The sequence below is a fragment of the Macaca nemestrina genome, chromosome 8 (assembly GCF_043159975.1).
Source record: "Macaca nemestrina isolate mMacNem1 chromosome 8, mMacNem.hap1, whole genome shotgun sequence".
NCBI lineage: Eukaryota > Metazoa > Chordata > Mammalia > Primates > Cercopithecidae > Macaca > Macaca nemestrina.
The window spans coordinates 75,102,489-75,125,220 of record NC_092132.1 but is presented as its reverse complement, the minus strand read 5'-3'; the positions used below and the strand labels follow the sequence as shown (position 1 = coordinate 75,125,220).

General features: G+C 39.5%; 1 protein-coding gene across 5 annotated transcripts in view; it reads right to left on the bottom strand.

The window, feature by feature from the left end:
* LOC105483602 (nuclear receptor coactivator 2) overlaps window positions 1–22,732 on the bottom strand; it is a 303,158-nt gene that overhangs the window by 84,817 nt on the left and 195,609 nt on the right. For all 5 annotated transcript variants that reach the window (XM_011744559.3, XM_011744557.3, XM_011744567.3 and 2 more), the window contains exons 3-4: window positions 21,152–21,256; window positions 18,384–18,556 (exon numbers count right to left, since the gene is read on the bottom strand). In XM_011744559.3, coding sequence (XP_011742861.1) covers window positions 18,384–18,556; window positions 21,152–21,237 — 259 coding nt within the window. In that variant the 5' untranslated portion in view covers window positions 21,238–21,256. The remainder of the gene's footprint in view (window positions 1–18,383; window positions 18,557–21,151; window positions 21,257–22,732) is intronic.

Genomic DNA, 22,732 nt, shown 5'->3' with positions numbered 1-22,732 from the left:
AGCTTAGGAGTTTGAAACCAGCCTGGCCAACATGGCGAAACCCCATCTCTACTAAAAATACAAAAATTAGCTGGGCATGGTGGAGGGTGCCTGTAATCCCAGCTACTTGGGAGGCTGAGGCAGGAGAACCGCTTGAACCTGGGAGACAGAGGCTGCAGTGAGCTGAGATCGCGCCACTGTACTCCAGCCTGGGTGAGAGAGTGAGAATCTGTCTCAAAAAACAAAAATAAAAACAAAAAATAAAGACTGAAGACAACATGGAGAGTTGAAACCAAGCTTTACTTATATTTCAAAGAATACACTTCCAATTGTATCTGTATCTGGAATATTATTTAGTAGTTTTTAAGATTTGCAGAAAGTTTGTGACTTTTCCCTTGTTATTTTACTTTGTTATTAGCAATAACAATCCTTAGTCCCCAAAGAGTTGAGCATTTGCTTCAGGGACAACTGGACATAAAAATCTGAATTTTGTGCTACAGTGGACCAGAGAAAGGGGAAAAAAAAAGAAATAAAGTGATGGCTAGAGGAAGACAGCAGAATGGGAAGCAAGTGACTTATGAAGTAAAGGAAGGAACTTTGCCAGAGTCTTAGAAGAGTTACTCTGCTAGCCTGAGCCCTTGGTAGCTCCTGGCTTCCAGCCTGTGCATACGCCTGTGACTGGACAACCCCACCACCCACGGCCTGCCCCTCTGTTCCTAAGAGTCTTGGCTGGTATTTCATGGCAGTGGAGGCCTGGAAGGGGAGGAGCCAGGACACTACCAGGGCAGAAAGGAAAGAAGGGGAAACCACACTCCAGGCTTCTCTGGAAATCCAGATCTTCCCAAGAAATACATGGATGTGTTGATCAATTAGCCTCTATAGTGTCCCTCCTTGTAATAAACATTGGGTCAGTGGTTCCCACCTTCTGGGGTACAAGGACACTTTTTAACATCAATAAAAATGGAGACCTGACCAGGCGCAGTGGCTCACGCCTGTAATCCCAGCACTTCGGGAGGCCAAGGCAGGCGGATCACGAGGTCAGGAATTTGAGATCAGCCTGACCAACATGGTGAAAACTCGTCATTATTAAAAATATGAAAATTAGCTGGGCATGGTGGCACATGCCTGTAATCCCAGTTAGGAGGCTGAGGCAGGAGAACTGCTTGAACCCGGGAGGCAGAGGTTGCAGTGAGCCGAGACTGTACCACTGCACTCCGGCCTGGGCGAGAGAGTGAGACTCTGTCTCAAAAACGAACAAACAAACAAACAAACAAAAACAAAAGGAAAAAAAGAAAATGGAGACCCATAGGACAATATCATACTTGAAAATGATATATAACAGGAAGAACAGGTTACAATAAATTTAGGAATGCTTCTAAAAGAACTATCTTATTTATCACTACACCATCAAAGTGATATGCACCACACAGATTAAGAACTTCTCTAGTTAGATGCAATATTGATTAACAATAGGCCTTATGGAGTTGGTCCAATGGTCTAATCACCAAAATTTGCATTGGTTTGATAGAAAATCAAACCAATGATTTTCTGAACAATTAACTTATAGTTAAATCACAGAAAAAGAAAAGGTTTAAAGGTTAAAAAGTCTCCTTCTTTCTTAAGCAAGCATGGAAGAAGAAAAAAAGACTCCCAAATGCAATCACACAAGATATATACTTCCATATTATCTAAGAGACAAAAATATGTAACAACTTCTGATCTTTGACAATTCAGCTATCTAACAATATTCCAAATAAAATGTACTATGTGTAATTTTTTTCCCTGACATAAAGGATCTACAAATTGAAGATGGTCTATCAGAAGAAAAAAGCTTTTAAGAAGTTGAGTTTAATCATGTCAATCCCAAAAGAGCTTGCTTCCTTTCCTTTTCCGTTTCCTCCCATCCGATATAACAAAATAAATACACCACTTGGAATCTTACAGAATGGTGGTGTGCACATGCTTATCTAATGTAGACAGGCTTAAATAAGGGATCACCAATGCTCTGAGAACCACTTCAGGCCTAAAGAAATAGAGGATACAGGCTCCCCAAAATGGCCTGAGAATTCTGTAATGTCCGCTATCTGGTGTTAACTGGAAAGGCATCTCAGTGATGAACGTATGGGAAGCAGCACCACGCTGATATTGGCATTATTTTACTCTTCTTCCACAGACAAAATTTCTTATTTCCAAAAAAGACAACTCCAACAGGACTCTAAATCTATTACAGATATCAATAATCTAACACTGGAAGAGCAGAATCCAAGTCCGTTTTAAATGAACAACTTCTCTCTGCTGTGTATTTTTTCTGTGACTATATTGAATTGGGGTTTTCTTTTGTACAAAATAACAGAAATGAGAAATACAGGCAAAGATGCAATTTCATATCTAAAATTTTAAGTGTAAATATTTGAAATCTAATAAATTCATCTTCTAGATGGAAGTTCAGATTTTACATTCTTTTCCAGAACGCAAGTTAAAACACATTCCATATTGTCTTGTGTATAGCTAAGCACTCTTGGCCCTCAGATTCCATTCCTTCATTTTTGATCAATGATGCATGAATGGTCACAGTGGTCACAGTGACTATCTGCAAAGTCTGTTTTGCTCCCAACATACTTCCTGAAATGGGAGAGAACACCTTAACAAGGCCAGTGTTGTTTACTAGAGGTTACGTCGCACAAGATGGACAGATCTTATGATGGACAATAGAACATTCACTCTGACAGAAAAATTCCTCATCTGCTCACATAGGGGCACAAAATGAATGTTCTAAAGCCTGGTATCCAATTTTCTGGCTAAATACCAAGAAGTCTTTTTTGGTCTAGAGAGCAACTTTCTATTTTTCTGGACTCTTTTATCATCTTTTTTTTTTTGCCTGACAGGAACAGCTGACCTGCCTTCAAAGTGTGCATCATCTTTTGAAATAGGGATCTGCAAAAAATATTCTTCCTAGTAAACTCAGTGTCTCTACCTGTTTAAAGTAACAGCTGATACCATGCTTACCCAATTGACTCCTAACAACCTTCTTCCAAATAGCAAACAAAGCCAAGAGTAAACAGCTGGGTAACAGGTTTAATTGTCTTTCCACTTCACTGGGAGACAGTGGCTTTGGAGCTAGGTAGAGATCTAGACTTCAATGCTAGTCCTACCACTTATTAGCTGTGTGACTCTAGGGAAGTTTAGAGTCTAGACCCAAACCTAGGTTCCTCTTCTGTAAAATGGAGATAATAATTCAACTTACCCTACAGGGTTGCAAGGCTGAAATGAGATGAGGCATGAAAGAGTAGTACCTGGCACCAAGTAAGCACTCTGTATGTGTGAGTTCTCATTTCACTGTGGTAGCTGACCCTTTTGCTTTTGACAGAGTATATGTGACAGACTTTGCTAGTACATAAGGATAGATCCGCATTTTGTAGGGCCCGAATCTTAATTAGAGGGAGGGGTGTCTCTTTAAAAATACAAAATTGAGTATAAAAGTGAGTATTTACATAGAATGAGAAAAGAGCTGCAAACACTAGAGTGCTGAAGAAGATTCAAACCTCTTCTTCTGAGAACTCTGTAGACAATAATCTGAAATGCTTCTGAAGAAGTGCTTCCTAACTGAAACCTGGCGTCCTATCTAGAACACTCTACAGCTCCTGGCGCATATAGGAGCCCATACAAGTAAGGGGTCCTGAAGCTTAAGCTTTGTCAGCCTAGAGGGAATTCTGCCTCTGAAAGTGTACAATATAGATTTTTCACTTACTTATTTTATTTTTATGTCATTCACCTGGCTTTTGGCTTGTAATATTAATTACATCTTATGTTCTATATCTTTGCAAGCAGATTGTTAGAACAAAGTTCCTGATATTCACAAGTCCCTTAAATATAAATGGTCATATAGGAATCACTGTTTCATCTGACGATTGGTGGCTACAGAAATCCCACGTTCCATTTCATCCTGCTACACTGCTTACAACCTTCTTCCCAATAGCTGCTTCACCACATTCCTTTCAGTGGAAAGAGACCAATTCATTCCCACCCCAAACACCCTGTGGTCAATCCTGTTGTGTTCCACCCCATGCCAAACTACAGCCACCTGTGAGATGAGTGGCCCAGAAGGAAGAGCATTACAGGGAACATCATTCATTGAACCCCATGTTTTATGTTCCTTTTAAGACAACAGAAAACCATGAGTGCTCTGAATATAGAGCAGCAGTATTCAGACAGTGTTCATGGCCATGAGAAATTCTTGCATCTGGAGGAGGAATAATAATAATAACTTTTCCTGGCCAGGCGTGGTGGCTCATGCCTGTAATCTCAGCACTTTGGGAGGCCGAGGTGGGCAGATCACGAGGTCAGGAGTTTGAGACCAGCCTGGCCAACATGGTGAAACCCCATCTCTACTAAAGATACAAAAATTAGCCAGGCATAGTGGTGCCCGTCTGTAATCCCAGCTACTTGGGAGGCTGAGGCATGAGAATCACTTGAACCTGGGAGGCGGAAGTTGCAGTGAGCTGAGATCACAACATTGCACTCCAGCCTGGGCAACAGGGCTAGACTGCCTCAAAAATAAAAAAAATAAAAAAAATAAAATAACCTTTCCTTTTTTCTCTTCACCTTCGATGGATATACATCAGCGATGAAAGCCTGCTTAGAAATGCTAAGATGTGCAGAATATACAGGACCCTGGGTTAGAGCCAGTTATGACCTAAAGGTGCTGTTTGCTATAGTGCTTCCTTAACCTATAATGCCTCAGATGCCTTGACTACAGCCTCCATTAAGATTTAAGGTATTTAATGAAACCACATCTAACTCAAATTATCAAAATCTCTTTTCTGAACAATATGTGTTAAAACTACCTCTAAAAAAATTATCTCTAAAGACACAGCAATAACTATTACAAATCTTTATTTTCATTTTGAATGTGTTGCTTTTGGAATTTCTCTGTGGAACAACGTTTTCTGTCTTAATAAACAAAGGCAAAGCTGAAGACATGACAACCATTCTCAGGTAGGTAATGGAATGCAGAGGTAGAAAGATCACAGGCTGCACAATAACCAGACTGTGCTTTAGGTTCTAGTTTGTCACTGACTAGTTTTAAGACCTCAACCTAAATACTGTTTTTGTGTGTAAGTTTCCTTATCTATGAAACATAGGCAATAATTCCAATCCTGAAGCAGTCTCACAGACATATTCTATGGACAGAGTGTAGAAAGCAGTAGGCGTCTACATGGGATGAGGAGGTAGCTGAAAACAGTAGGTATAAATGTATTTACATGACATTCTCTTAACACTGCTAAAGAAAAAAGTATAGTTAAGTAGCCCTGGATACAAGGAATTTTGGTTGTTAGTATCAGACTTTATTTAAACATTACCCATATGGTGAACTTCAATATATTCTTGGAGATCAAAAAACATTTTACTTCCTACCTTCTCTTATCCCACTTTCCTTAATATCACTACATATCTACATCAATCTATCAATCAATCAATCATAGTACTTACTAATTTGCTATAATTACTTCTTCTTTTTCTTAGATCCAGGTATCAGCTTTATTACCTACTAAATGCAGGCACAGGCCAAGCTGGACCCCCACAGGCCTCCCTCAAGGGTGGGTCCCTAAGTCAGGGAGGGTGAGGGACATATGCTGAGGAGCAGCTATTCCAAAAAAGCTTTATCAATGTCTTTGTTGTCTGTACAGCCTGAGAGCCCCATGACGAAAGGGACAGTGCTTTATAGCTCTTTATATTCCTGATGGCTAGCACAGCATTTGAACATAGAAGATATCTGGCAAATGTGTCCTGAATGTAAATATGAATTAATAAGAAATCACCATGTTTAAGTATAATTATGGCATGTTCCCTGGTCATTTCCAGACCATATCATTGGAATTTATTTTAAACTGACACAGTAGTTAATGAAAGTCCTTAAATGTGTTTTTGTTCATTATTCTATTCATACTTTCTTAAAGCAGCTGAAGAAAACCTTGGATTTCTTGTTGCTTTCCCATTTTCTCTGAAACTTTTTTTTTTTTTTTAAAGACAAGGCCTTGCTTTGTCACCCAGGCTAGAGTGCAGTGGCTCAAGTGATCCTGCCAGCTCAGCCTCTTGAGTAGCTAGGACTACAGGCACAAACCACCATGCCCAGCTAATTTTTAACATTTTTTGTAGGGACAGGATCTCACTATGTTGCCCAGGCTGGCATCAAGTGATCCTCCTGCCTTGGCCTCCCAAAGTGTTGGAATAATAGGTGTAAGTCATGGAACCTGGCTTTTTGTTCATTTCGTATGAATGCTTATTAAGTATCTCTTATGTACAAGACAGGTAAAAGCGTATAAAAATTATTAAGATAAGGTTCCTCCACAAAAGAGCTGTCATGGTAATAGGGAGTTTTTTGTGTTTTGTTGTTGTTTTCAGTTTAAACTGTACTACAAGCCAAAATGATGTATATATTTGATCTAAAAGTGGCACACAAGCTGTGCAGTTATAAGTTAAAGAGTAATTAAAGCTGGAGGTCTGCCTAGAAGTATGATGGCTAGAAAGATAAGAGCAGGAGAAAGCCCCGAAAGTACACGGGGACCAGCCGGCAAGGGGCCTTGAATACCATGGGAAGGCATTTTCCTTCATCCTACAGGCAGGGAGACTCACTGGAAGCTCAGGAGTTACATAGCCAATATATTTTTAGAAAGTTAATGGTGATAGCAGTGGGGATGGATTATAGAAGGTAAAGAAGCAGAGATGAGTTAAGGTGAGAAAAGATGTCTTAAATTAGAGTGCTGAAAATAAACATGGGAAAAAGGGTTATATATCACAGAATATGGTGAGGAACTGACAGAACTGAGTTAACTGGCTGAGTGTGGGGAAGGAAGAGGTAAAAGAGAAGGTGGCTGGAACTGAGGTTTCTAGTCTCAGTAAGGACAAAACAGGTGATCAGCGCATGCTGGTTACAAACACTGAGATAGAGCACAGGAAAAAGGATGAGGCAGTCTTTTCAGAAGGCAGAGGAGAAAATGGGTTTGGTTTGAGATATTATCAATTTAAGGCACCTGTGGAACATCCCATGGATGTCTAACGGTAGCTGGCAATCTGGACGGACAGTGAAACTGTAAGCTGGGGGCTGTGGGGAGGGACTCACCGAATATCTGTGCAATGAAAGATGAGGGAAAGGTCAAGGGCAGAGATTTACCTTGACAGTCAGCACAGATATAAGCAATAGTTAAAATTCATTAAAGAGGGAATTTTATTTGGGAACAAAGAAGGGCCAAGGTCTAGATGAGGAAGAAAAGCCAGTGAGTGAGGATGAATGCGGTACAGCTCAAAAGTAGAAAGGGGTGAGGCACTGTGGCTCATGCCTGTAATTCCAGCACTTTGGGAAGCTGAGGTGGGAGGATCACTGAGGTGTCATGCAAGATGAAGTTCTAGAGATCCGCTGTACAACAACATGCATATAGTTAACAATACTGTAATTTACACCTAAAAATTGGTAAGAGAGTCAATTTATTTTACGTGTTTATTTACTGCCCCACCCACAAATTCACCAACCAAAAAAGTCTCCTTGGAAGGACCAATGAAAACAGTTGTAAGGGCCGGGCGCGGTAGCTCATGCCTATAATCCCAGCACTTTGGGAGGCTGAGGTGGGCGGATCACGAGGTCAAGAGATCAAGCGGTGGCTCACGCCTGTAATCCCAGCACTTTGGGAGGCCGAGGTGGGTGGATCACGAGGTCAAAAGATCGAGACCATTCTGGCTAACACGGTGAAACCCTGTCTCTACTAAAAATACAAAAATTAGCTGGGCATGATGGCACGCGCCTGTAGTCCCAGCTAATCAGGAGGCTGATGCAGAAGAATCACTTGAACCTGGGAGGTGGAGGTTGTAGTGAGCCAAGATTGCACCACTGCACTCCAGCCTGGCGACAGACCAAGACTCCGTCTCAAAAAAAAAAAAAAAAGAAAAGACAAGGAAAAAGAAAATAGTTGCCTGTATAGTTTATTACTGTATAATCCACATCAGTTTGAAAATACTTAAGTCTAAAGTCCATAAAAATAGTCATAGTTCCCTCTCCCTTCTTCTACCAGTACAACAGATTTAAAAAATAGGACCGTTCTTATTGATTTCTTTAAAAAAAAAAAAACAAACCCAAAACAAACACCTATGAAAAATGTACTTTACTATAATCCCAGCTACTTAAGTAGCTGAGGTGGGAGGATCACTTGAACTCAGAAGTTTGAATCAAACCCAGGCAACACTGGAAGACCTCATCTAAAAAAAAAAAGAAATAAGAAAGAAAGAAACAGAAAAACATACTTTAAACCTAAGCTAACCAGTGAATGACAATAATAAATAGTGGTATTTGTGCTCTTATATCTTTTGTTTATTTCTATGTTTAAACTCTTCTCCCTACCACAGCACAAATATTTAATTCATTTCTCAAAAATTGGCATCATTCTTCAAACTAAAAGAATGAATTAAATGTAAACATCAGCTCACAGAAATTTAAATGTACCTGGCAAATTCTTACATATGAGTTATTCCAAAACCAATATATCTAGTATCTGCACAGCACTAACACAAAATGTGAATTTGCTTTCTATATTATATATTCTAGTCTAAAACAATATGTCTATTTAAAACATTAGGGAAAATATTCCATGGTAATTAAAGTTCCTAATAAAAAATTATAAAATACTTGTTTTCATAGGATTCCTTTTTTTTTTTTTTTTTTTTAAGACGAGGTCTCGCTCTATCTCCCATGAGTGCAGTGGTGCAATCTTGGCTCACCACAACTTCTGCTTCCCAGGTTCAAGCGATTCTCCTGCCTCAGCCTCCTGAGTAGTTGGGATTACAGGCGTGTGCCACCACGCCTGGCTAATTTTTGTATTTTTAGAAGAGACGGAGTTTCGCCATGTTGGCCAGGATGGTCTCAAACTCCTGACCTAAAGTGATCCGCCTGCCTCGGCTCCAAAAGTGCTGGGATTACAGGCATCAGCCACCATGCCTGGCGAATAGGATTTCAAAATATATTTTAGTCGACAAGCTGTGAAGATTCTTCATCCTTACAAAAACAAACAGGGCTCCAGCTACCATTATCAGAATCTAAGAGAGTTAAAAGTTCACCCATTGTTTTATAAAGATGTTAATGTACTTTCAGGAGGCAAACAAAAATATTGTAAATAATATTTGTCACAAGAGAGGTTGTAATCTGTAATCCTTGTGCAAGAACGGGGGAATGTATTCACTCAATTACTAGAATACAAATATTATATTCTTAAATTTAGGGCAGTATTTTCTCCTGGCATAAAACCATTACACAAGGCTGAATAAATACCAGGAATCAGAAAAATCCAACAAATATTTATTTTAAATAAACTAAGAACAAACATCGTACTCAAAACTGCTGCAGGTGGCTGGGTGCGGCGGCTCACGCCTGTAATCCCAGCACTTTGGGAGGCCAAGGCAGGCAGATCACCTGAGCTCAGGAGTTCGAGACCAGCCTGGGCAACATGGCGAAACCCCGTCTCTACTAAAAATACAAAAAGTAGCCAGGTGTGGTGGTGCATGCCTGTAGTGGTGCACGCCTATAATCCCAGCTACTCAGGAGGCTGAGGCACAAGAATTGCTTGAACCTGGGAGGCAGAGGTTGCAGTGAGCAGAGATTGCACCATTGCACTCCAGCCTGGAAGACAGAGTGAGACCTTGTCTCAAAAAAAGAACTGCTGTCCAAGAGTTAGGTAGACAATACAACCTCTGCCATCAAGAAATCTGTCATTCGATGGGTGAAGAAAAAGTGAAGTACCTAAAACACTAAACAAACACTAAACAGAGTAAGAGTAGACAGTACAAGAAATGTGAAAGGAGATGAATTCATATTTGTTTGGAGATTAGAAAGTGTTTTGTGAAAAAAGCAGTGGTTGAGATGGGCCTTGAAGAATGAACAGTAGGAATATAATGGGAATAGACAGAAACAGGAAAAGCAGTATTTTGGATAAGGAGGAAAGAATACGAACAATGACACAAAAGCAAAAAAGCACAAGTATGTGTCAGCAACAAGAAATAGTCTAGGGTAATGGGCTTTGGGTACACATACTGATGAAATGAGCCACAAGAATATAGTAGTAGGCCAAACTGGACAGACCTGGGGTCTTGGTGAAGCCCCCTTGCCACTGGACCCTCTATTATCATTCACCCAGATTCCCTGTCACTATCCACTACAAATGCAGAACAGCTGTGATACTACATTCTGATGGGCTATTAAAGATTAGCAGATGTCACCAGCTGAGAGGGAAAAAGAAAAGAGGCATTCCCAGACAGAAGACCCAGGAGGAAACCACAATGTGAGAGCCTGAGCCAGTGTATGTCATGGGGAGGAGATGCAAGTGCAAGGAGGTTGCGGGTTGGAGCAAGGGAGAATATGGCAGGACTGGAGACAAATCACAGAGGAACTAGTCTTCTATGGTGAGGGTTCTTCTTTTGGACTGTCATAGACTCCGCTAGCAGTCACTGAAGTCGGGACGAATGATCAACCTGGCTCCCTCAAGGAGGATCTTAAGGAGTACCTTTAGCATTCCTTGTGGAGGAATGGCCCAGTACTACCCCCCTGGGCACAATGGCAGATACTATTTCTATGCCCTAGCAATCAAAGTGGTAGGAGCAGGTAGCATACTGATTCACCTCCCCCACCCTTTGACAAGTACAGGGGAGGGCTGAGCAGCCAGGAAACATGTGGGCGCTCTTCACTAAAGCTGGGATGGGAGTAGGACAGAAGGTAAGGACTGGCAGCTAGTGGGCTCAGCCCAAGGGCTCTTATCTACAAATGTGCCCAGTGTCACAATATGACTCTGCATTAAGTCATTAGTGACAATGTCATAAGGAACTATAAACTAAGATATTACATTTAAGAATTTCTCTTAGTGTTTGAACTTGCACATGGGTACTTTCGAGTGTACTTTCCATCTTCTTCTCTCTGTCCAGGTCTCTGTCATTCTGAGTCTCTCTCACTGTCTTTCACCTCTGTCATTCCCCCTCTTCATTTCCTCCTGCTCCCTCTAAGTCTATTTAAATTATAAAACTAAATGAAAGCTTATTTATAAAACAACATTTATTCCTTCTTATAGATGAATGAGAAATTTTATAGTTTTCTAGCATGTTTTAACTTCATTTTTTCTTGTTGTTTTATTAGTTATGCACGTCTCCCCCTCTAGATTTAGAATTAAAAAAAATCCAAATACCTCCCATTCCAAGTATAGAGTATCTCTAGAGTCTAGATATAATGGTAGATGACTTCAAGCTAACTCTGCTGAAGATAGTTAGAGGTCTCTCATTTAATGTGACTTTCTCCAAATTCCAATATTGCTTACTGTACTGGGCTTACTACTCTCCTATCTAGCTCTGACCCACCTTTACAGCCTCAAATCCAACCAAGTGCTTCCATACATCTTATTTTACAGTCTGACCGGGCATACCCCAGAAGTCACTGAGCACTCAGGCTCCTCTATTTTCTGTGTAGAGTGCCTCTCCTCATGCCAGCCCCTACTTTTTTACCTATTAAAATCTTACTTTTACAGCAAGACCCAGTTCAAGTTTATTGTCCTCCTAAAAGCCTGTGCCAGCTTCTTTAATAATCACATTCCTTTCCATTGTCCCCTACAGTTCCATAGCTAGTTGTCTGAAAGCTGATTTTCCCCTGAATGAGTGAAAGCTCCAAGAAAAAGAATCATGTACTTATTGATTGCTGGATTTCCCCTGGCAAATAACCATATGCTTTATATATAGTATATACTCAATAAAAAATTTATTGAATGAATATTTACTCTTGGATGAAAGCAATACATACAGTATTGATGTATGATTAGGGTCATACATCAATGACAGAATTAATTTCTTTTCATACGAGTACAAGGTGATCAAGAAAACAAGGGATGTCTACTTTCTATTAGAGTGTGATAGCCAGGTTGGGTCTTGAAGCGAGAACTCACATCATAAATCCTAAAGCATTAGAACACATTGAATTATTTAAATCTTCTTTATCTGAAAGCTGTTAAACAAAAAATTTCCATGTACTTAAGAAATAAAATAAGGGGATCCTAGGAGGAAATGAGAGTAGAAATTCCATCCCTGCTCACTAATTTTAAGGATTTCATTAACAATATAAGCCATTAAGCCACAAGAAAATGTGCAAAAATGAATTATATGTAGTTCAGTGGAAAAATAGTTTATCTTCATTAAAAATTGCAGTATCAGTGGGGTGCGGTGGCTCACACCTGTAATCCCAGCACTCTGGGAGGCCAAGGCAGGTAGATCACCTTAGGTTAGGAGTTTGAAACCAGCCTGACCAACATGGTGAAACCCTGTCTCTACTAAAAATACAAAAATTAGCCAGGCATGGTGGTGGGCACTGTAATCCCAGTTACTTGGGGGGCTGAGGCAGAAGAATTGCTTGAGCCCGGGAGGTGAAGGTTGCAGTGAACTGAGATGGCGCCACTGCGCTCCAGCCTAGGTGACAGAGCCTGACTCCGCCTCAAAACAACAACAACAACAACAACAAGAAAAGAAAAGTAATTGAAAATGAATAGTGCTACTTCAGTGAATGCATCAACGATAAAAAACTGAAACAGCCAAGTGTGGTGACTCAGGCCTATAATCACAGCACTTTGGGAGGCCAAGTGGGAGGATCTCTTGAGCTTAGGAGTTTGAGACCAGGCTGGGCCCCACAGTGAGACCCCATCTCTTAAAATAAAATAAAAATAAGAAAGTGAAAGAGCCTTTTTGCTGATATGGACAAAGTTTCAGTGGTGTGGACAAAGTTTCAGTGGTCTGGACAGAAGATCAAGCCAGCCACAAGATTCCCTTAAATGAGAGCCTAATCCAGAGCAAGGCCCTCTTTTCAATTTTATGAGAAGATGCAGAAGAAAAGTTAAGTTTAAAGCTAGCAAAGGCGAGTTCATAAGGTTTAAGGAAAAAATCTTTCTCCGTAACATAAAAATATAAGGTGAAGCAGCACGTGCTGATGAAGAAGCTGTAGCAAGTTATCCAGAAGATCTGGCTAAGATCATTAATGAAGGTGGTTACACTAAGCAATAGATTTTCAATGTAGACAAAAAAACCTTCTATTGGAAGAAGCAGCCATCTAGGACTTTCATAGAGGAGAGAAATCAATGCCTCACTTCAAAGCTTGAAAGGACAAACTGACTCTTCTGTTAAGGAGCTGATGCAGCTGGTGACTTTAAGTTGAAGTAAATGTTCACTTCCCATTCTGAAAATCCTAGGGTTCTTCGTAAGAATGATGCTAAATCTACTCTGCCTGTGCTCTGAAATAACAAAGCCTGAATGTCAGCACATTTGTTTATAGTATGGTTTACTGACTACTTTAAGCCCATTGTTGAGACGTACTGCTCAGAAAAAGATTCCTTTCAAAATACTATTGCTCACTGGCAATGGACCCAGTCACCCAAGAGCTGTGATGAGGACGTACAAGGCCAAAAATATTTGTCTTCATGTCTGCTAACATAGTATCTATGCTGTAGCCATGTTTCAAGGTGTACTGCCACAGACAGTGGTTCTTCTGATATATCTGGGCAAAGTACAAAGAAAAACATTCTGGAAAGGAATCACCATTCTAGATGCCATGAAGAACATTCATGATTCATGGGAGGAGGTCAAAAGATCAACATGAACAGGAATTTAGAAGAAGCTGATTCCAACCCTCATGGATGACTTGAAGGGATTCCTGACTTCAGTGGAGGAAGTAACTCTAGATGCAGTGGAAATAACAAGAGAAATGGAATTAGAAGTGAAGCCCGAGATGTGACTGAATTGCTGCAATCTCATGATGAAACTTGAACAAACGAGGAGTTGCTTTTTGTGGATAAGCAAAGAAAATGGTTTCTTGAGAGGGAATCAACTCCTGGTAAAGATGCTGTGAACACTGCTGAAATGACAACAAAGGATTTAGAATATTCCATAAACTTAGTTGATAAGGCAGGAACAGTGTTTGAGAGGACTGATTCCAATTTTGAAAGTTCTACTGTGGGTATAATGCCATCAAACAGCATTGCATGGTACAGAGAAATCTTTCATGAAAGTAAGAGTCCATCAGTGTGGCAAATTTCATTGTTATCTTATTTTTAAAAATCGTTATAAGCCACCCCAGCCTTTAGCAATTCCCACCCTGATCAGTCAGCAGCCATCAACATTGAAGCAAGACCCTCCTACTGGCAAGAGAACTTGTTGATGAGGCTCATATGCTTGTTAGCACTTTTTAGCATTAAGGTATTTTTAAATTAGGATATATTACTTTTTAAAAGAAGTAATAGCATTGTGCACTTGAAAGACTACAGTATAGTGAAGTATAACCTTTATACACCCTGGGAAACCAAAAAATTCATGTCACTTGTTTTATTTTATATTCGCTTTATGGTGCGGGTCTGGAACTGAACCTGTGGTATCTCTGACGTATGCCTGTGCTTACTATTTTTCTGTGGAATAGAAGCAATATTAGCCTCCCAGTTAGGAAAAATGGTTATTTGCTATCTGTTTCCATGACTCCTGTTTCTAAGTTATAGAAGACAGAAGTTCTAAACGTTTATGACCATCATACCAAATATAAAGAAATATCCTAGTTTAGTATCAGAAAGCTGCGATGACGGTGCAGATTCCAGACCCAGACTGCCCTATTCCTTCGCTTAATGGCTGTGTGACTTTGCCAGGCTACTTAACCACTCTGTGTCTCAGGTTCCACTCCTGCCAAGGGGGAAAAAATGCACCTATTCCATGGTTTGTTTTGAGTACTAAATAGGTTATCAAATCTGAGCACTTTAAAAACTGCCTGACACACAATAAGAACTATTTAGTCTTAGTATTAAAAATTCTCCAAGATTATTTAGCGAACAGAAGATCTAACTTAATTACTAAGTAACTAACTTAGCTAATAACTAAGGATTATGAATGTGGGCCAAAAAAACCCCACCAACATGTATGGAATTTTCTATTTGATGGCAGTCACATTATTAGCATCAAACTCCTGTGTGTACTTGCTCTGTTTCTACAAAGTCCATTCCACAGTTAATGCTCTTGGAGGGCTAGCATTTATGAAACATGGGTCTCATAAAGCGCCACGTACAACAGAATGCTTATAATTTAACTAGCTGGTAATTTCCCCTCCAAATTTCCATCCTTTAGGCCATTTAAAAATCTTTTTCTTCTCTCCCTTTATTTATAAAGCATATAAAAGTTGAGGAGTAACTGAGAAGAGCACAGACTTGAGGGAAAGAGCCCTCCATGCCTGGCTGACACGCCATAGCTTCTGACACTGGAGCAGGGTTCCATAAAGATGAGCCCAGCTTTCCTCATTGTGTATTCTTTAGTATGGCCCCTCATGCAACCCAGTTTAACTTCTCTAGGATAAATACGCAGGTTTATTGCATGTGTCTACAGACCTGTTCTCCTAGGCTCCCAAATGCATTTTATTCATGCTGACAACTATGACTGAAATACAAATTAAGTCTGGATAATGGTGTAAAGATGGTAGTTGGATTTTATTTATGCTGATTGGTCGGGGGATCAGTTGGGGTTGGGGAAGACACAGAGTTAGAGAGAAAGGCTTTGGCCTGACTTACGTGTTATTCTTACTGGCTGCCAGATGCTGAGAAAATTCAAACTGGTCCAAATAGAGCTGCTGATGGAGTGGTACGCAAGGGCTGCACAGATTTTCTGGCACCAGAAAAATTTTTTACTTCCTACAGATAGGCTGGGCACAGTGGCTCACCCCTGTAATCCCAGCACTTTGGGAGGCCGAGGCGGGCGGATCATGAGGTCAGGAGTTCGAGACCAGCCTGGCCAACATGGTGAAACCCCATCTCTACTAAAAATACAAAAATTAGCCGGGCCTGGTGGTGCATGCCTGTAATCCCACCTACTCGGGAGGCTGAGGCAGAAGAATTGCTTGAACCCGGGAGGTGGAGGTTGCAGTAAGCTGAGATCGTGCCACTGCATTCCAGCCTGGGCAACAGAGTGAGACTCCATCTCAAAAAAAAGAAAAGAAAAGAAAAAACGGCCCCTTTCTGCTTAAGTAGGAATGAAAACTAACTACTGAATGTTTACTATGACAGGTGTTTACTGAATTTACATGGTTCATAATATCTTCTACAGCTATGTGACCTAGGTGTTGTTAGCACTAAACTCTGTATGAGGCAACTGAGTCTCAGAGATAAGATAATATGCCCAGGTTCAAAAAGCTCCTAAATGGACCAGGATTCATACCTAGCTCCTGTCTGATTCAATTCTGCTCTTTTTAAAAAACAAATTATTAAACAAAGACTATTTGGAAAATATCAGAGTAGTCGAGAACTTAAAAGTCCATTTCTGCTTTTCATATTTTCATTCAGCATTTAAGTTTTGCTTCCCTTTACAAAACACGCTGCTTTTCAAATTAGCAGGAACATTCTTAGAAGAATAAGACGTGACAGCGTGTTTATTGTGCTTCTTGGGTGGTTGTGGTATGCAGCCTTATGATTAAAACTATGGTTAAGGTATGGCGCAGTCCCAGCATGACACATCTGAACGTGTTTTATGGTTTGAAGGGGGAATTACCAAGGTTTTGCAAACTTTAAAAACTTGTGCAAGACCTTCGTTGTGGTTTATATATATAATTGTTTTGAAATGTAGAAGTACTACCTAACCATGCAGTGTTCTCAAAACTGAATCATTCATAATCCTTAGAAACCTAAAACAAGAAGCTTAATGATTTCTTTACTGTAATGATACCAGCAACTAGAAACACAGTAACTTCAAGGCACTGGTTAATAACTTTAACCAATTATTTCTCCTAAGAGTTCTAGGAATATTATTTTATCCCTTTGCAGAAACCAAAATATGAAGATACAAAATTGAGGTTTAAACTGAGTTTTTGATAACTAGTGAACCCCAAAGGGAAAAGAAAGATGAGTGATGAAGGGGACTGAAATGGGCACTGGTCTACTGATGTTAAATGTCATGGAGAAATCAGGAAATAAAGACTGATTTGCAGAAAGGGCTGGTGTTAGAAACTGTGTTGTGGATGCTATATGTATATTTTTATGTTTTTAGAAGACAGAACTATACTTGTAAAACTGTTTTATACAGAATTTAGCTCAACAATATATGTATGAAAATGGAAAACGCTAAGACAATATGCTAATAGGTAGCTAGGATTTTGTGACAGATAAGAGCAGTTAGTTTCAGACTCATATATTATAAAGACAAAGACAAATTATTTTAATAAAATATGTCTTTTTTGAATATTATATAAAAGGCAGATTTAAAAAATTTGAACTCTTAAGAGGATACGCTCAAAAACAGATTACAGGTCAGGCGCAGTGGCTCACGCCTGTAATCCCAAACCTTTGGGAGGCCAAGGCAGGAGGGTTGCTTGAGGTCAGGAGTTCAAGGCCAGCCTGGCAAACATGGTGAAACCCTGTTTTTACTAAAAATACTAAAAAATTAGCAGGGCATGGTGGCAGGCACCTGTAATCCCAGCTACTCGGGAGGCTGAGGCAGGAGAATCGCTTGAACCCAGGAGGCAGAGGTTGCAGTGAGTTGAGGATCACACCACTGCACTCTAGCCTGGGCGACAGAGTGAGACTCTGTCTCAAAAAAACACCAGATTACAAAAGATAATAATCTCCCCAGGCCTGAAGGAAAGCAGTATGCAGATACTTGAAGAGCATGTATTGGCCCTGGGCACCAAGATATTGTTCATACATGCCGCATAAAGATTTATTTTTGGCACCACAAAGTCAAATGTGTTCTTAAAAACATTATTTTCTTAATATTTTTCTGTAGGCAAAAATATCAAAGAAAAGAATCATAAAATGATCTCAGAAAAAAATAAAACCATAGGAAGAGAACTGTCACGTTCTGTGTTTTGAATTCACAGATGGATTTCTTACTGGAGGTTAGAGCCTTTCAAATCTCTTGTCATTCAGGATATGAAATTCTAATCTAGTGGCGTGGCCAGTTGAGGCTCAGACTAATCAAATACGCTGACTAGCTGAAACAGGAGGTGCTTCACTTCCTTACTTCTGGTTTACATCTCAAACTGGCTCCTACTTGCAACTTTTGACGGTCACTTGCTGTGTATGCCTTGAAAATGCCACGGTGTGGAGTGAAGAATTGTGGGCACCTAATTGAGTTTACTAGATGAAAAGTTCCATCACCCTGACTCACCTCAGTCTCCTCTGTCTTTAGGGAATGGCTGAATTTTATACAAAGCCTATTTATAAACCACTGCAAGTGATACTTGCATTCATCTTACACTGTGACATCATTTCCTCATCAATAATTTAAGCACAAGAAATGGATTAAAGGGACTCTGAAGGGACTTCTCACACAGGGAAAAACAGAAACCAATTCAACTCTTCAAAATACTAATTCAGTCCTCTTACCTTGTTCTTTGATCTGACGAATTTGCTTCACAGTTTCTTTTAAGATTGCACATTTGTCAGGTTTGAAGTTAAAGTTGTCTATATCATTAAAATTTGCAAAAATCAGCTCTGCAAGTTCTTCTATATATTTATTTTCCTGTTCACGATTACGTTTTTCAGTGTTCCTTTTGGGGCTTAAAAGAAGAAACACATTTTTTTATGATGCATTTGAAAAAGAGCTATTGTGAAAAAAATGAATGTGTTAAACAAGTTTAATACAAAGATAGCAAACAAAAGTTACCTATATCAATGCAGAAATAACTTGCGGGGGACAATTTTCCAAAAGTGTTCCATGTTTTAAAAAAAAAAAAATCAACCTAAGCCCAGTTTGTAATGAAACTATCTGTTCAATGTGTTTGGCATCTCCCACTGGACTGTCCGTTTCACAGTGACCAGGACTGTGCTCACCACTGTGCTTAGTGCAGTACTTGAAACAAGTGGGCATCAAATTAATTGACAAATAAAATAATGTTTCAACAAGGTAAAGGAGGTTATATTTTAAATTTTATTTAAGATTAGTAAAAGGAGAGAAGTTAATCCAGTTATAATAGGAATAAATTTCAATAATTTTTGGTAAAACATAAAAAATAAAACCAGATATTTATAATTTTATAGACTTCTTCAGAATGTTAGTAAGCAAACCAAACAGCCTTTTTAGGTAATGCAAAAAGTCACAACACAGCTAGAAACAAAAGCGAAACTGAGCCAGGAAATATGTTAACTGTCCAAGCTGAATGACATGCAAAATATAAACAAACAGTCCAATTTCAACTAAAGTTTAAAAAGGTAATGGAATGGAAAAATATCGAAAGAGGCAAAATCTTCTCATTAGAATGTGACAAAATAGTAAACTCAAAAGTTCCTTTTCATAATAACAGCATACAATTATTTTCTCAAGTGCAAAGGGGGGCCCATTAAATGACATTGAAACAGTACAACAAGGAAGAAAAGCAAGTTGCTTAATGTAGCAGCTTTCTGTATTTTTATATATAATTATTTGTATATAATATTAATTTAAAAATTTCTGGATTCACAATAGACTTTCATATATTCATCTCTAAATATGTTTGATTTTCATGAAGTAATACATAATATAATACAATGTCTCTATTTTATAGTGTTTACACAATTTGTCCAGGATCACCCCACGAATTACTGGCACAGTAATTCAGAATTTGTGTTTTTTACTAAGTCTCATTTTTACCCATAGCTTCCGTTCTTACAGCAAAAGGGAAAGAGTGGCTGGAATACTTAGAATAGCCCAGTTCCCATTCTGGCCCCCTCCACTCATGCCCTCCCACCCTCACACAAGGTAAGAAATAAATGACAAATAGGTGAGAAAGGGGAGTTGTGTTCAAAAGACCCCTCAGCACCCCAGAGGGAGGGCTCAGAGACCCGCCACTAAAGCCCACAGCTGGAACAGTTCCCATTTTCTCCCACTGCCTCCCCAGGTAGGGTACTGACTATTAAAGGCAGTCTGACAGACAGAAGTTTGTGGTTTACCAGCAAGTACTAGGGAACCTAGAAGAGCTGGGGGCTGGGATGTGGAGAGTGGAGATTTAATGGGCTTGATGTTTTGCTTGGCAACTAGAAGGGGAAAAGCGAATATAAAATATTTGTGTTTTGCCCTTTCTCCTGCTCTGCCTCTCTTGATGACTTTTCCTAGCCCTCTTCCCTACTATTTCATGTCTGATGTTTTTATTGTCCATTAGGTAGAAGATGTTGTTTTTAATTCTTAAAATTATTTACATGATTTAAAACATCGAAAAAGTGAAAAGTCTCTCTTCTACTTTTGATGAGAATTATTTGCCTTGTTCTCATCCACCGAAACAGGTAGCAACAATTACTGTTTCTTGATTATCCTAAAACAATACAGATTATTTTTTTCTTCCTTGTTTATACTAATGGTAGTATTCCATAAACATTTTCTAAACCTTGCTTTTCATCTGTAACAATATTCTTAAGAGATTTTTTTTTTCATATTAACCCATAAAGAGCGTCCTCATCTTTATCCCAGCTGCACTGTGTTCCAGGTTCTAGATGTACCACACTGTTTAATAGACATTTAGGTTTTTCCGAATCTTTTGCAATTTCAGTAACCTCATATACACATCATTTTGCAAGTACGAAAGTATGTAATAGGAAAGTTCCTAAAAGTGGAATGGCTAGTTCAAACAGGATATGCATTTATAATTTTGATAGTGCCAAACTACCCCACATGGGCATTATAGCAATTCACACTTCCACCCATAATATATGAGATGAAATTTGCTTTAAAATTGTTTGTTTTATTCACTAAAGAGTCACATTCTTTGTTCTCAACTCAGAAGTACATGGGTTTAACATTTTATGTCATTAAAAATAAAACAACAAAAAATAAAACCCATTATAAAATTAACAGCACATCTTTTTACTATAGGATCTTCTTGTTATAATGCTGTGTAATCTAACAGAAAAGGTGTGAAAAACTCAAAATTATTAAATAAATTGACTCTTAAGAGTCAAAAGATATCAGAAGTTTACAGCTTTCCTCTTTTTGTAAAGAATACAATCTGTAACTGATTTGCATATTCAAAATGTAAGTAAGTATATATTCAAAGATTTAATTGTTAAAGAGAAAAACCAACACAATATTTGAATCAGGAGTAAAATCAATGCTAAAATAACAAAGAAGCACTCCTGTGGCTTTAATAGACAATACTGATTCCTTTTCTCAGCAAGAATCTAACCTGGGTCCAAGTTGGTCAGGACATTCCTTGCGCTTTCTTGTCTCTGCCCTGGAGGGGTCAGAGGTATTTTCTCCCATCCCACTCATCTTGAACACATATCAGCAACTAAAACAGAAAACAGAGAAGAGGAAGAAAAAAATGAAGAGAACTGATGATGATGAAGTGTCTGATCATTTTACTAACAATAAAAGAACTTCGACTCCAATCAGAAATTTGACACCAGTAATTAACACATTGTTTTATGTGCATGTATAATTTCTAATATACAAGCTGTCTCTTTTAAAAAATCTTTTAAGATTAAGCAAATGTAAAGGTTAACATTTAAGAAACAAACAAGCCTACCTCATTGGGCCCAAACTCTTTTAAACAGGAGTTGTATTTCAACAGCACTATGAACTACAATCTACCAGCTCTGGATTTGGGCTGCCAGCCTCCAGTTTCAAGAGTGATCTTGCACCATGTGGAAACTACAGGTGTTGTAAGGGGCTCCTCCCAGTCTCTGTTTTGGGTTAGCCAATGTGAAGTCTGTGCTGCAATAGCTCACCCATGACAGACAGCCCAGGGAAGAGCCAATGCCAGGACACGAAATTGAAGGTTTTCAAATTTAACTAGGTAGATCTGACACCCCTGTAGCCCCGAGTTACTCTGCACAAGGCCTCTTAATCAATGCCCCCTAGTGGGGGATCTTGCTGGCCCCTCGAGAAGCTCCTGTGCCCGGCTCTCCTGCAGTAGCTGCCTGGTTGCTCCTCCCTCGGTGCCCTCTCTCCGTGGCAGCTCGCCTCCCTGCACATAGCATGGTTGCTTCCTCTCTCACATCCTGCCGCCTCCAAACTTTCCTTCCCTCAGTTGGTTCTGGCTGCTATCGCCAAAGGTCTTAAGATATGCCCCGAAAGTCAGGTGAACTTTACTGACCCCAAGTGGGAAGGACCATGATCAGCTCCTGCTTGCTGAATTCCTCTCGGTAAGAAAATAAAAAAACATATAAGAAAATCAGTGTGCTCGTCATCACTAACACAATCAAAATACTATTTAGGTAAGCAAGAACAAGCCAGTGACAGAGGTTTAAGTACTAAAAGAGCTGAACAAAGAGACTTACAAAGACTGTGAGGAAACCAGAAAAGACTGCTACTCGAGGCGTTCAATAACTGCTTACCAAAAGAAAAAACAATGCAGCAGGACAAGTTGAAATCTGCATTTCAAGTCTTTCCTAGAGCTCCTATTCTATGCTACTTCCCCTTCCTTCTGGCCCCCAGACTTCTAAATCGCCTTTGCCCTCCTTTACTTTTTGTAGTGGCTTCTTTTCTTTTCTGGATAGAAATAAAAAAAAAAAATTCAAAGGGAAGGCCAAGTGCACTAGAAGACAGAGAACTTAAGGAAGATGACAGAGGACAATCAAGAGTAAGGACAAAGCGCAAGGAGGGCTAAGGAACATAATACATACCAGTCAAACCGCTAGGCCGCTTCTTCCCTGTAATCTGGGCTGCCCAGTCTCAGCTGTACTACACTAATTTCTTCTGGCCACTTCTGATACAACAGCGCAGTGGAGTTAGTTTTTTTTTTTAAAGAGTCATATGTAAGCAG